The sequence below is a fragment of the Anabrus simplex genome, chromosome 9 (genome assembly GCF_040414725.1).
Source record: "Anabrus simplex isolate iqAnaSimp1 chromosome 9, ASM4041472v1, whole genome shotgun sequence".
NCBI classification, from domain to species: Eukaryota; Metazoa; Arthropoda; class Insecta; order Orthoptera; family Tettigoniidae; genus Anabrus; species Anabrus simplex.
This window is the reverse complement of record NC_090273.1, coordinates 19,489,918-19,504,444: the sequence shown is the minus strand read 5'-3', so window position 1 is coordinate 19,504,444 and position 14,527 is coordinate 19,489,918. Positions and strand designations below refer to the sequence as shown.

Genomic DNA, 14,527 nt, shown 5'->3' with positions numbered 1-14,527 from the left:
TATTTAGCTAGTTTTTAGGGCTTATTTACAGTCGAACCTCGATATCTCGAACTCCATTACTAGAATTTTTAGTATCTCGAAGTAGCTTAAATTTCCCGGCCGTTTGCCCTGTTCATAACGTGTAATTATTTCTCTATTAGTCGAAATTCGCTTGCACGATCTTCTCGAACCAAACCTTTCCTCCCTTGAAGTAAAAAATTATCTGTAACTATAATTTTGTGCGATATCAACTGTGCAATTCGGCATTTGTCGTTTATGAGGAACAGTTAACAAGTAAAGAAAGGTTTACAGTGACGCTGAGAGCTAATATGACGGGAACCGAAAAACAAACTTCTAGTGATTGGATAATCGGTGAAGCCTCGCTGTTTCTCGGATGTGAATTAATTACCGGTCACGTAAGATAGCAACCACCGAAGTTGCGGATGACAAGCTCCATTTACGAACCTCGGCTGCGTGGTTTTGATGAAAAATTTCAACGTTGAGGGAGGAAAGGTTAACTGTAACAAACAGAAGAGACTAACGGACGTTTTCCAAAGGGGTTAACGGAGGTATGTTTCTTGTTTCACGGCTGTATGTATTGTATCCTGTCTTCTAAACCGTTATTATAATTAAAGTGATGTTGTAAAATATATTTTTAAATACTGTTAAAAATAATGTGTTCAACACTTTCCTCTTCATATTCATAAAACATACTGTACTACGAACCACCACAGAAACACGCAATAGTGATTATATCCCTGCATATAGGGTTGGCGTCAGAAAGGTAATCCGGCCGTAAAACAGGGCTAAATCCACGTGTGCGATACAGTTCGCACCCGCGACCCCACAAGTCTGGGAAAAGCGGTAGAAGACGAAGAACAACAACCATTTCCGACATGAATTCTCCTCCCCATGCGATAGTGAGCGGGCGATCTTTCGTTACACAAACTCACCTTATAGGAATCTAAAATTTAACTATAAAGTTATTCGTTGCCAAGTTAATAACTTCATGTGTAAATACAGCAATCACATTCGATGGCGCCTTTTCAAGTATTTATTTATTTATTTATTTATTTATTTATTTATTATTTATTTATTTATTTATTTATTTATTCACGGTGTCGTATATCGCTACACATTACAATTAGGCATGTAAAATTAACCACATTTCCTTTAAATTATAAATACTACATTAAGATGTCTAAACTGGTGATATATTTTATCACAGCAGTTGCCATCAGTAAGTCGGGAAGCCCGCATCATAGGACCTGGTCTTGAAGTCCTGTATGGTCTGCCTGTCAGCTTCACAGTCACATTTTGGAGATTGTAATTTATCCCACTTATGGAGAGAGCATCTGCGCACCTGTCATGGTTAGTCTGTATTCTGTTTAAGGCAGACCGAATTCTGTGAGGCTGTTCAAATGCAGGAGGTTTCCTCGTGATGCAGGGTAGAGTTTGATAGCTTGGAGGGCATTTTTCTTGCCAGCTTTTCTTCCAGGAACTAACAAATGTGTAGTGTAATAATCGTATGGCAAAGGGTTAATCAGACGTGGCTACAATCCACGACCCAGTCGAGAAGCGAGAGCCGGGCCCGTGATGAAGGGGTAGCGTGCCTGCCTCTTACGCGGGAGACCCGGGTTCGATTCCCGGCCAGTTGAGGAATTTTTATCTAGATATGAGGGCTGGTTCGAGGTCCACACAGCCTGCATGATTAGAATTTAGGAGCTATTTGAAGGTAAGATAGCGGTCCCGGTCTAGAAAGCCAAGAATAACGGACGAGAGGATTCGTCGTGCTGACCCTACGACACCTCGTAATCTGCAGGCCTTCGGGCTGACCACCGGTCGCTGGGTAAGCCAAGGCCCTTCAGGGCTGTAGTGCTATGGGGTTAGTTTTTTAATCGAGAAGCGAACCCGAGGCCCACTGAACGGAAGGTTTCAACGCTGACCAGTTAGCTAAGGAGTCGTGCTTATGGGATATCGTTGAGGTATATGAGTGTTGAATGATACGTACAGTAAACTATTTCATTTTCGCGTTTAGTATGATCAGCTTTTTCATCTACTAGATTGTATTGCTGTTGTGGCGAGTTTGGTCCCGGCTCATGACAGTTCAATTTCACCCATGGTTGGACCTTGGACATGAAGTCGATGCTGAGGTATATAAAAGTTATCTATCGCTAACAGATGCGCTGGAATATTACGCACCGGCAATTTTACGCGTAATAGACTCTGGACTATCAACAAAGATATGTTATCGGCGTGATTGTTGACATTTCCAGTCCCAGAGTCCACAACGAGAACAGGAAAATATCTACTAGTAGCAGGATTTGTTCTGGATAATTTCAGACAAAAGAGCAGTGGAATGAAAATGTTGCAAACTTTCGTCTGAGAAGACTTGGGAGAAAGGAGACGAGCTGCTCAACTGAGTTTTGTGTCGGGAAGGGCACCTGTCCGTAAAAACATGTCATAAAAATAGCATTTCGCCTTATCTCGAACCTCATATCAAGAAGCGCGATTAAGGGGGTAGACATACACTTATTTTTTCGGTTCGCTTCAGCCTATTTAGGAACCACGAGGCTCGTCTTAACTCTTACCTATGGTCTTCTGCTTCTTCTTGGCCGAGTCTGCTTTCATTTTATGGCTGTGTGCCTGCTTTCTTTCATCCGTCCACTTTGGTCTGGTGGTCCCTGTAGTCTTCTTGCTTGTGAGGGACAGTGGAAAGACTCCCTGTAGGATGGCCTGTCGGTACTGCGATCAGTTCTCTATGGTATCTAATGGAATCTGCAGTTCCTCTAGGTCTGATTATACCTGAGGTGATCCACTTGGTCTTGGAAGGCTTTCCCCTACTTGTCACTGAGGATTCTGTTTGTGAGCTGCAGGGTTTCAGGCGGGTCATGTGCCCATAGAAGGTCAGTCGCCTTTTCCTCATACATGTGACAATGTCTTCCTATTGGGCATAGAGCTCGTTGTGCCTGATCCTATAGGTGCCGTCCTCTCTTATGCGTCCTAGCATCCTCCACAAGATCTTCCTCTCTTTAAGTTCTAGTTTCCTGAGTGGCCCTTTCGATTCATCAAGAGGCACTCAGAGGCGTACAGTACGTAGGGTCTTACTACAGAGTTGTAATGCTTCAGGTTTAGGTTCTTGGAGAGGTACTTGGAGTTGTAGCTGCTTTTACAACAATGGTAGGTCCTCTCTAACTTGGTGCACCTGGTGCCTATCGCTTGCTGAGATCCATTCTCGTAAGTACTTGACTAGGCGAACTTTTAAAAAATCATTATTCTGGTTTAGGGCCATTAGAGACCACGCTAAGTAACTACAAGCCATTTCTGGAAGCTCAAAAACGTTGCATTCTTTCTCTGACCGCTGTTCTGTTTGCTCATCGTGTAAGCCCTTCAAGTTGTTGATCACTGATCTATATTTTTATCGGTTACACATGTCCTCCTACTTCAGTCCCATGCTCTTGAGGTCCTCCCTTACTTCCTTGAACAATTTATGCGAGACGTTATGTCTATTGTCCAATACATTAAACATCTGCTTCGTAAGACCCCAATTAGAGTATGGTTCCAGTGTATGGGGCCCTCGCCAGGATTACTTGATTCAAGGACTGGAAAAAATCCAAAGAAAAGCAGCTCGATTTGTTCTGGGTGATTTCCGCAAAAGAGTAGCGTTACAAAAATGTTGCAAAGTTTGGGCTGGGAAGACTTGGGAGAAAGGAGACGAGCTGCTCGACTAAGTGGTATGTTCCGAGCTGTCATTGGAGAGATTGGAATTCAAGAAGACAAATTGGGGCAAATATTCTTTTATAAGTAGGGGAGTTAGGGATTGGAATAACTTACCAAGGAAGATGTTCAATAAATTTCCAATTTCTTTGGAATCATTTAAGAAAAGGCTAGGAAAACAACAGATAGGAAATCCGCGACCTAGGCGACTGCCCTGAATGCAGATCAGTAGTGAGTGATGGCATCCATCCTGAACAGTGTTGTCCGTAGAACTTAAGTCGTCGTTTACTTATTGACTCCATCAGCCGTTCATTATCGCAGTACAGCTCTTCTCTTCCTCGGAGTCTATACTGTCGATGTGTTATTTTAGAACTCATTATTTTGCGAAGGATCTCGCGCTCATACTTCTCTGCTTCTCTCAGTCCAGCATTTCTACCATTCTGAGGCAGTCACTTGCGTACAGGTACTCGGGTTTGATCACTGTGTTATGGTGCCTGAGTTCAGCTTTCCTTGAGATTGCCTTTTTTATTGTGTACAGGATATGCATCCTACGAAAAGCCCCAAATTGAAGCAAAGAATTCGAAAAGAAAATCCCCTATATCTCGAAATGATATTCGGGCATAATTAAAAAACACACAAGAGTAGCCATATTAGCCCTTTCATCATTTCGTGGGTTTACAAGCAACGCACAATCTTACTTCTGAGAAAAATAAGTTAGAAAGTTTTCAGTCACTGCCAGTGAGTGGGCTATCTGCTATGAGAATAAGATTATAAATAATGCGATGCGTTTGTTATAGTATCTAGAATAACGATGTATAGCTCAGATTGTATTATTTTATTTGATGAAATCCCCCTCTTGAGACTCAGCAAGAAAATGAAAATAGAAGTCAGTAACAGAATGACCCCGTACGACGTAACATATGCCACGAGCGAATAGAACGGGGAAAATATCACATAGGACCGTGTGAAAATATCAAATACTCCAAAACGAGACTTGATCTGTTTTTCCTACAAATCCAGGATTTGTTTGTGGGGAATCCGTACGTCCACTGTCTTGGGTTAACGGTTGAAGTGCTTTCTTCCCGCTTCCTTGGCTCGGGTTCGATTTTCGGGCCTACTATGAACTTCAGACTAGTTTGAGAGAAGTAAGCTTGGGTAAAAATGTAGGATAGGATCGGGTTTATATCTCTTTCTTGGTCATAGGAGTATTTCATCCTTCATTTTCCACTTCCAGAATAGTTACACATCTGGGCATCCTCAATGGTTTACGAACACTAAACAAGTTCGTTTTTGACATGAATATGTCTTATATCTGGGGGTCGCGCGAAAATTTATGTAACGTAACGCGACAAAATGTGTGACGAAAGTGACGACACATTAGTCGTTACCGTAGGCCTTGGTCGCCAAAGATGCTGCGGCTGTGGATTTGTATAAATAGTGTGTGTTGAAATAGAAAGTGTACCATCAGTGACGTCACATTAGTCGTTACTGTAGGCCTTGGTCGCCAAAGATGCTGCGGCTGTGGATTTGTATAAATAGTGTGTGTTGAAATAGAAAGTGTACCATCAGTGACGTCACATTAGTCGTTACTGTAGGCCTTGGTCGCCAAAGATGCTGCGGCTGTGGATTTGTATAAATAGTGTGTGTTGAAATAGAAAGTGTACCATCAGTGACGTCACATTAGTCGTTACCGCAGTCTTGGCCGCCAAAGATGTTGCGGTTATCGTTGCCAATATTTGAGTTTCATTTATTGAAAGGTATATGCATGATAATTAGATTTTCGCAAAGGGAAAAGCTTCTTTCGATTTATGTGGAGTGATTCGATCTTCACTCCCTACGTATGGTGCAAGTCTTATGTCTCCCCGACGTAACTGCTATCGCCTAGAGAAGCACTACGCAAATGGCCAAGGCTTCCCATACCAGCTTATATTGCATCTCTGAACTAGAGCTTGTGGGACGCTTTTAATGTTAACATTCAGAATCTTGACGAGTATGCACATGTAATTTATCCAAATAATGATTATACACTGACTGACAGAGCAAATGCAACACCAAGAAGGAGTGGTCAGAACTTTATGCCAATTGCAGGGTCGACTGACGTCACTGAGGTATGCTCATGATGTGAAATGCGCCGCTGTGCTGCGCACGTAGCGAACGATAAATGGGACACGGCGTTGGCGAATGGCCCACTTCGTACCGTGATTTCTCAGCCGACAGTCATTGTAGAACGTGTTGTCGTGTGCCACAGGACACGTGTATAGCTAAGAATGCCAGGCCGCCGTCAACGGAGGCATTTCCAGTAGACAGACGACTTTACGAGGGGTATGGTGATCGGGCTGAGAAGGGCAGGTTGGTCGCTTCGTCAAATCGCAGCCGATACCCATAGGGATGTGTCCACGGTGCAGCGCTTGTGGCGAAGATGGTTGGCGCAGGGACATGTGGCACGTGCGAGGGGTCCAGGCGCAGCCCGAGTGACGTCAGCACGCGAGGATCGGCGCATCCGCCGCCAAGCGGTGGCAGCCTCGCACGCCACGTCAACCGCCATTCTTCAGCATGTGCAAGACACCCTGGCTGTTCCAATATCGACCAGAACAATTTCCCGTCGATTGGTTGAAGGAGGCCTGCACTCCCGGCGTCCGCTCAGAAGACTACCATTGACTCCACAGCATAGACGTGCGCGCCTGGCATGGTGCCGGGCTAGAGCGACTTGGATGAGGGAATGGCGGAACGTCGTGTTCTCCAATGAGTCACGCTTCTGTTCTGTCAGTGATAGTCACCGCAGACGAGTGTGGCGTCGGCGTGGAGAAAGGTCAAATCCGGCAGTAACTGTGGAGCGCCCTACCGCTAGACAACGCGGCATCATGGTTTGGGGCGCTATTGCGTATGATTCCACGTCACCTCTAGTGCGTATTCAAGGCACGTTAAATGCCCACCGCTACGTGCAGCATGTGCTGCGGCCGGTGGCACTCCCGTACCTTCAGGGGCTGCCCAATGCTCTGTTTCAGCAGGATAATGCCCGCCCACACACTGCTCACATCTCCCAACAGGCTCTACGAGGTGTACAGATGCTTCCGTGGCCAGCGTACTCTCCGGATCTCTCACCAATCGAACACGTGTGGGATCTCATTGGACGCCGTTTGCAAACTCTGCCCCAGCCTCGTACGGACGACCAACTGTGGCAAATGGTTGACAGAGAATGGAGAACCATCCCTCAGGACACCATCCGCACTCTTATTGACTCTGTACCTCGACGTGTTTCTGCGTGCATCGCCGCTCGCGGTGGTCCTACATCCTACTGAGTCGATGCCGTGCGCATTGTGTAACCTGCATATCGGTTTGAAATAAACATCAATTATTCGTCCGTGCCGTCTCTGTTTTTTTCCCAACTTTCATCCCTTTCGAACCACTCCTTCTTGGTGTTGCATTTGCTCTGTCAGTCAGTGTATTAGAAAGTGTAGTACACTAATTAAAAAATAAAGTTCACAATCTGAAGAATTACGTCTAAATTTCATTAAGGTAACGATAACTAAGCGTCACTACCAATAGCAATAACCAGTTGTTAGCTGCATTCCCAGCTGTGTTATCTCGAGGAAATCGATTTCTGTGGTACGTTGAGTAAACCTAGGGCCATGTGACGTTCCAAAACGCGGGGGAATTCTTTCTGCATTTTGCTGCTTATCAGGGAATCGAACAGAGGATTTTCCGAACGAGCCAAACACGCCTGTACTGCCTCGAGGGCATCCCCTAACACACCGCATTTGTTTGTTTAAGCGCGTCAGAACTCGGTTCATATTACAGAAGAACGACATTTTAAAAATATTAACTGGTACTACAAACATTATTAACTATAAACTTTATCAAAAATTAAGTTCACAGGAGGAAACCGTAATTTAATTTCATCGATTTCAAATACCAAAAACATTCAAAACCTTTCGGCCTTTTCAATAGTGAAATTACCAGCGTTTTGCCTCAGTGTAGCAGTAAGCGCATCAGACCATTCATAAACTAGAGATAAATACAAATAAAATACACCAATCAGTGCTTTGCGAGATCACAAATAACAACTATTGATAGAGCCTTTACACACAGAGCACACTGCATGAACACCGAAAGGAAGGCATCGGCAAGAAACAGCACCATAGATAAACTCTCTGGTACTAGCTGAGGGGCACAGCTTGACATAACGAGAATTTCTCGTTACTCATCTCCATAATACCTGTGGCCTATTTGGTAGAGGTCCAGCCACTACACGCAGGTGGATGTCACTCTAAATGATACCTGCACACTCTTAAGAGGTTATTTGGGATCTACGACATTTGAAGTTTACTGCGCAGCGGGTCCCACCTCTAAAACTTGGAGCCAGACATGAGAGGTCTAAGGTATCTAATTCTGATGGGTATTTACTACCGGCAATTTTATAGCTTCAATCAAAGAGAAGTCTCCTTCGTTCCACACTCTCTGGACCACCTCCAACATTCAGGTAGTCCAGAACAAATTAGTGTGCCGGGTGGATAGTACCTGCTGGTCACGGAGAAAACTTGTTGAATAAGGAAAGGGCGCAACAGTTTACACTCGGGATATGGTCGGACAAGGGAACTGTCTGCGACTCCACTCTGTACAAGTGTAGTGAAGAACACACCTTGGACCATCTCCTTGTCTGTACTCTGTGTCGGTCTAGAGACACCGTCGGCAAACAGGCAATCAGCTGAGTTCACCCACTGATCGTGATGTCCTAAATATCCAATATACGAAGAGTTTACAGAAATATACTTACTGAAATCTGCGGGGTTGTAGTGCAGTGGACAAGGGAGGTTTAGTGTGTCCAGGAAGGGTACAATGTCCGCCCCGTTGCCCCTGAACACACACTGGCCGTCAGCCACGATGTAGACATGGTCGAACAAGGAGAAGAGGCGAGCGCTAGGCGTGTGGATGGAACAGATGACAGTGCGTCCCCCCACTGCTAAAGTCTTCAGCAACGAGATGCACTGCAAGCTGGATAAGTCGTCGAGGCCCCTGCACAAAACATACTTCTGTACTGGAAAGTGGGCAACAAAAGCACAGGCAATTCTTTATGCACGGAATTATGATGGGGTTTACATGACAAGTAAACGGAACAAGGGTTCGATATACATACATACATACATACACACACACACACATTACATACATTAGGGTAACGTGAGAAATTTAATAGTGTCAGGAGGGCTGGCATATGGTTAAAATGGTACATGGAGCTCACTTCCTTTCGGGGTGTGCCTGGAAAGAGGTGCATCATCTGGGGGCATTGGGAAATCCCATGAACTGGATACAGATCAGTGGCGTATTCTGGGAACAAGGCATGGGCTACCACTAGACTTAGGTTACCGCTATTCGATAGTTTGTTTAGGCAATGTCAAGCCCTAAGCGTTCTGAGCTGCAGCCAATACCCAATGAAGCAGCCTGCTGTTTCACAAGCTACTGCCCTGGCCTCTGCTACTGTCAATACCTAACATCTGATCAGTGCAGATGGTAGCTAACATTTAGCTTTGTGGCGAAATGGACAGAATGCTTGCCTTTGGTTCGATAGGCCTGGTTCGATTCTCAGAATCAACCCCCTCGGAATCTTAATTCACCTGGCTTGGGGAGTGGGTGCTTATGACGTCTTCGCCACCCATTTCATCCTCATTAGGTCACCACCAAGCCTATACAGATGCCATGCACCATTATTATTATTATTATTATTATTATTATTATTATTATTAAATTAAAGTTTTGAATTTTACAGAATCACCAGCGGTCGTAGCCGTCATTCACTGGTTTATTAGCTTCCTCGAGAGATCAGTAGTGGTGTCCGACTCATGATCACGAGTTCAATTCCAACCAACCAATGAGAAAACTAAACCTGAAAGACTGCTTTTCATTTTAGGAGATCAACCTATACAAAGAAAACTATATTACTCCTATTAACAGTTGCCCGCAGTGTCCTTCTACAAGGACGTAGAAGCAAAAGGGAGTGAACTACCAGCACTCTTATCTGTATGAGGCGAGGAAGTATATACGATGTATCAATTCGGAAGCTTCCGGAGAACTTCCGGTCTTTGAGTTTCGTTAGCAGTAGCGATCTGACGGACCAAAGCCTAGCACACCTATCCTCCCGGTCCTAGCACCTATCAGACATTCAGCAGCAAGCGCGGGAGGTGAGGTGAGGGGAGAGGGACGCAGTACCTGGGCTGCAATATCTTTCTCCGATGCCTTGCACTCAGAAATACGTGCGAAGTTTATCTCACTGCGTTCATGTTTTGTAAACGGAGCAATGTGTCAGACGCTTACATTATAATGTGCTTTAGATTTCCATCGTTCTCAGCTGAGGTTTGGGCTTCACCAACAGCCTTTGTAGGGCTCAGTATACGCCACTCTTCTAGACCTAATTGTATGGTAATGAAAATATTTAGGGGTTGTAGGAAGGATGTAAGTCACTCGGAAGGTCCCAGTTGCAGTATGGTTCCAATGCAAGGAACCATCACCACGATTACTTTGTCTGAGAACTAGGAAAGATTTAAAGGAATGCTCCACTATTTGTTCTGGGTGATTTCCGACATAAAGTAGTTTAGTAAAAATGTTGCAAATTTTGAGCTCGGAAGACTTTGGAGTAAGGAGACAAACAAACGAGGGGAACCCGCTCAGTGAAGGAGGGATCGAAATATGCGAACACTCGTGGACACTCGACCGTTTTCCAGAAAATTACGGTTCAAGTTCCGACGTGCTTTACGCAACAAATTGAACTGACGCGGTGGCACAGTGGCGCGCTCTGTTCAAATCCCGATGAATTGTGGTTTTTCTTTAATGTATTTTGAAGTATCGTTGCCCTTTTTCGTCTATTAATGTTCCGTCTGATAAATTACTTTTAAAACATCAATTGGTCTACACTCATTGCACAGCTAAGGGATATCACGACTAGACGCAACGCAATAAAAATCCACGTATTCTTTCATAATCGACTGTAAGCGGCAGTTTTTTTCGAAAAATGATCCGTTATGCGTGGTTTATTGCCAGCATGTGAAATCTTCAGTAATGTTAAGGACGTTTCTTTCCGGAGTGATCTCCCTCTTCCTCTTTAATCTGTTTAACCTTCAGGGTTGGTTTCTCCCTCGGACTCAGCCAAGGATCCCACCTCTTCCGCCTCAAGGGCAGTGTCCTGAAGCGTGAGACTTTGGGTCGGAGGATACAACTGGGGAGGTGAACCAGTACCTCCTCAGGCTGTCTCACCTGCTATGGTGAACAGTGGCCTTGAGGGGGGATGGGAAGGATGGAAGGGATAGACAAGAAAGAGGGAAGGAAGCGGCCGTGGCCTTAAGTTAGGTACCATCCCGACATTTCCCTGGAGAAGTGAAAAACCACGAAAAACACTTCGACGATGGCAGAGCCGAGAATCGAACCCGGGTCTCCGGGGGTGGGAGATAATCACACACTACAGGAGCGGACTCAGAGAAGCATTCCTACCCAGAAATGTAATGGCAAACCTGGCTTCGTGCGATCCTCTGGTGTGCGAAATTTCTGTCTTCCAAATGTTTCTACGATCGGTATCATACAAGATTATGGTCGGTATATCTCCCTGAAGCAGTAATACAGAGGCAAAAGCAAAGTCACCTCCGTACAGGCCATGAAGGCTGTTGGAGGAGTGGAAGGTAAAGGCTTCCACCATTGTTAACCTCGGCACGTGATAGGGTAGGGTGGTAAGCTCTACGCCCGGCCGCCTTTGCCCCCAGGAATTAACCTGGTACTCATTTTTGGCGTAGGCGGAGTGAACCTTAGGGCCATATGCACCTCCGGAAGTGGAAATTTCGTTTCTTAAATTTTACGACTTCCTGACGGGGATTCGAACCCATGTCCTTCCGGCCGAACCGAGCACGCCTTTACCGCCTCGGCCAGGCAGCCCCTCATTAATACAGAGGGGTCCAGAAAAATATAGACATTCTTTGATAGTTAATATATTATGAACAAAATGACATACCGTTCCAATTCTTGCACGGGGGGTAAGGTTATTTTATGTGTTCAATGTGACCCCATCTGCAGCCAAACATCCGCTGAACTGCTGACCGACTTACCGCTGTCAGTGTTGCCGGTGTGTTATACCCCCAGGACACCTCGATGGTTTCTCGTAGGTCGTTCAGTGTAGCTGGCTTCTGTTGATGAACTTCATTTTTCAAGGTCCCCCACAGGTAGAAGTCAAGAGGTGTAAGGTCTGGAGACTGTGGTGGGCTCTCCTTAACTCCTCTTCGACCTATCCATCGTCCAGGTAGATTTTCATCCAGGTAGGCTGTGATATCTCTGGTAGTGAGGCGTAGCGCCATCTTATTGTAGGTAAAATCTTTCATTTCCAAACACCTCTCGGATAGAAGGTAAAATCGACGTTTGCAGCATATAAAGATACACCTCACCTTCAAAGAAGAATGAGCCAATCAAATCGCGCGATGACAGACCACACCACACATTGGCACAGGGTAGATTAACATGTTTGTCCACGTGAACATGAGGATTTTCAGGAGCCCAGTACACACAGTTGTGGCGGTTTGCAGTATCGTTCAATTTGAATTACTCCTCGTCAGACCAGATAACCATCCCTGCAAACTGTTAATCCTCGCGAAGCATGCTTTCAAACCACTCGCAGTACTCCACCCTTCGATCCGGGTCGTCCTCGTTCATAGCGTGCAGCGATCTTGGAATGTACACTTTACACTTGGCAGCCTTCAGAATTTGTCATACGGTTGATTGGCTTACCCCGCTTTTCCGTGCACTCTGATTCACAGATTTTTGAGGTGACCAAGTAAAATGTTGCAACACAGCAGTGCTGGATGCGATAAATTCTTGTACGTGTTGGTGGCCGAGTTCCGTACACATTACGCTATTACCGGTGTACCTCCATCATGTTTTCGTTTTTCCAGTACCACTTCAATAAGGCCTTGCGTTGCTCAAACGACAATCTTACTTCATTTGTTGCCGGGCTGAGTGGCTCAGACGGTTGAGGCTCTGGCCTTCTGACCCCAACTTGGCAGGTTCGATCCTGGCTCAGTCCGATGGTATTTGAAGGTGCTCAAATATGTCAGCCTCGTGTAGGTAGATTTACTGCCACGTAAAAGAACTCCTGCGGGACTAAATTCCGGCACCTCGGCGTCTCCGAAAACCGTAAAAAGTAGTTAGTGGGACGTAAAGCCAATAGTATTATTATTATTATTATTATTATTATTATTACTACTTCATTCATTGCTGCACTGTCATCTGCTGGAAAACGCGCGCCAAGATTGTCGCACAATTCATTCACGTGACCGTCATCTGTTGAGAAAACAATGGACTACGCTACCGTGCAAGAATTGTAACGATATGCCATTTTGTTCCAAAGATATTAACTATCAAAGAGTGTCTACTTTTTCCTGGACCCCTCTGTATAAGAATGAACTTGTAAAACATTGTAATCCTTGGAATATATATAATAAATGCAGAACACTTAATGTGAAACCCAACTGTAATTTTACAATCAGCATAACGCCATTGTACCCACGAACTTCATAAGAAACATTGGTGTAATAATCGTTAATGGACATAAGTAGATAAAGAAAAACAATAGGAAAGAGAAACAATTGAGATTTGGACACGGGGCGCAAAATTGTAAAGCCGCGGCGTTAGTTTAACTTCTCACGCTCTGAAAGGTACGTAAAGCAAGTCTGAAACTTCGACAGTCATTTTCTCGGAAACGGCAGAGTGTCTAAGGATAAGCTGAAACACGTGTTCGCTTATTTCGCCGAGCAAAGTTTCTGGGAAATCTGGTTGTTACGCTTGGCGGCTTTCCCTCGTGAGTGGACAGATGGCGTGAAATGACATTCGTAGACGAATAAGTTTGAGTGGTGTTTTAAAAGTAGGAAAGGTCACAATATGAAGATGAAACTCCACAGCCTGTTTCCAGTCATTTGACTGGGTCAGGAATGGAATGAATGAAACCCTCTTCTAGCGGCGAGGATGGGAATTGTGCCGGCTGCCGAAGCCCGGCGCACTCCTCTGGGTCAATGATTAATGAAATGATATTGGAGAGTGTTGCTGGAATGAAAGATGACTGGAAAAGCGGAGTACCCGGAGAAAAACCTGTCTCGCCTCCGCTTTGTCCAGCACGAATCTCACCTGGAATGACCGGGATTTGAACCACGGAAACCAGCGGTGAGAGGCCGGCGCGCTGCCGCCTGAGCCTCCGGTGCTCTAACAATATGAAGATAAAGTTGGAATTCAAGAGGACAAATTGGGGCAAATATTAAGGGAAATTTACAATACATGTTCAAATTCTTTGCAATTATTTAAGAAAAGACTAGTTAACCAACAGATAGGGAATCTGCCGCCTGGGCGACTGCCCTAAATGCAGATCAGTGGTGATTGACTGGATTGATTGATGTGTTCATACTGCGTGGAGAGAGACCTCAGTATTGTTCCCGCTGGCCAGTGGGCGGTTTAATCCGCTCTTGATTTAGTGTTGGCAGTTGTCTTCGTGACACATGGCCTCTGCATATATGGATAGTGTGGTTACGAGACGTATGTTTACTGTGTCTGATATTTACAAGTGATAATGTTGTTGAAAATAGATCTGTGAGCCAAAATAACTACTTTCTTGTGGATATTTATTTACTTTTGACGGAAACTTTGTCCTTGTGGCAGCTCAGATTGTGCGCGAAGTAGTTGATCCTTTAAAATAGATAATAAATAGTACATTATGCAAAAAGCCTATAATTAAGACACGACTATGTTTATAAAACGAGCGAAGAGTTTTATAATTCCCATACGAGTGTTTTAATTACCATTATAGGCGAGTTGC

At 44.8% G+C, this 14,527-nt stretch overlaps 1 protein-coding gene across 2 annotated transcripts in view; it reads right to left on the bottom strand.

Annotated features, from left to right (window-relative positions):
- The window catches only part of LOC136881058 (ATP-binding cassette sub-family G member 4), a 244,515-nt gene that overhangs the window by 35,671 nt on the left and 194,317 nt on the right, over positions 1-14,527 (bottom strand). For both annotated transcript variants that reach the window (XM_067153663.2, XM_068229248.1), the window contains one exon: positions 8,471-8,709. In XM_067153663.2, the coding sequence (XP_067009764.2) occupies positions 8,471-8,709 (239 nt within the window). The remainder of the gene's footprint in view (positions 1-8,470; positions 8,710-14,527) is intronic.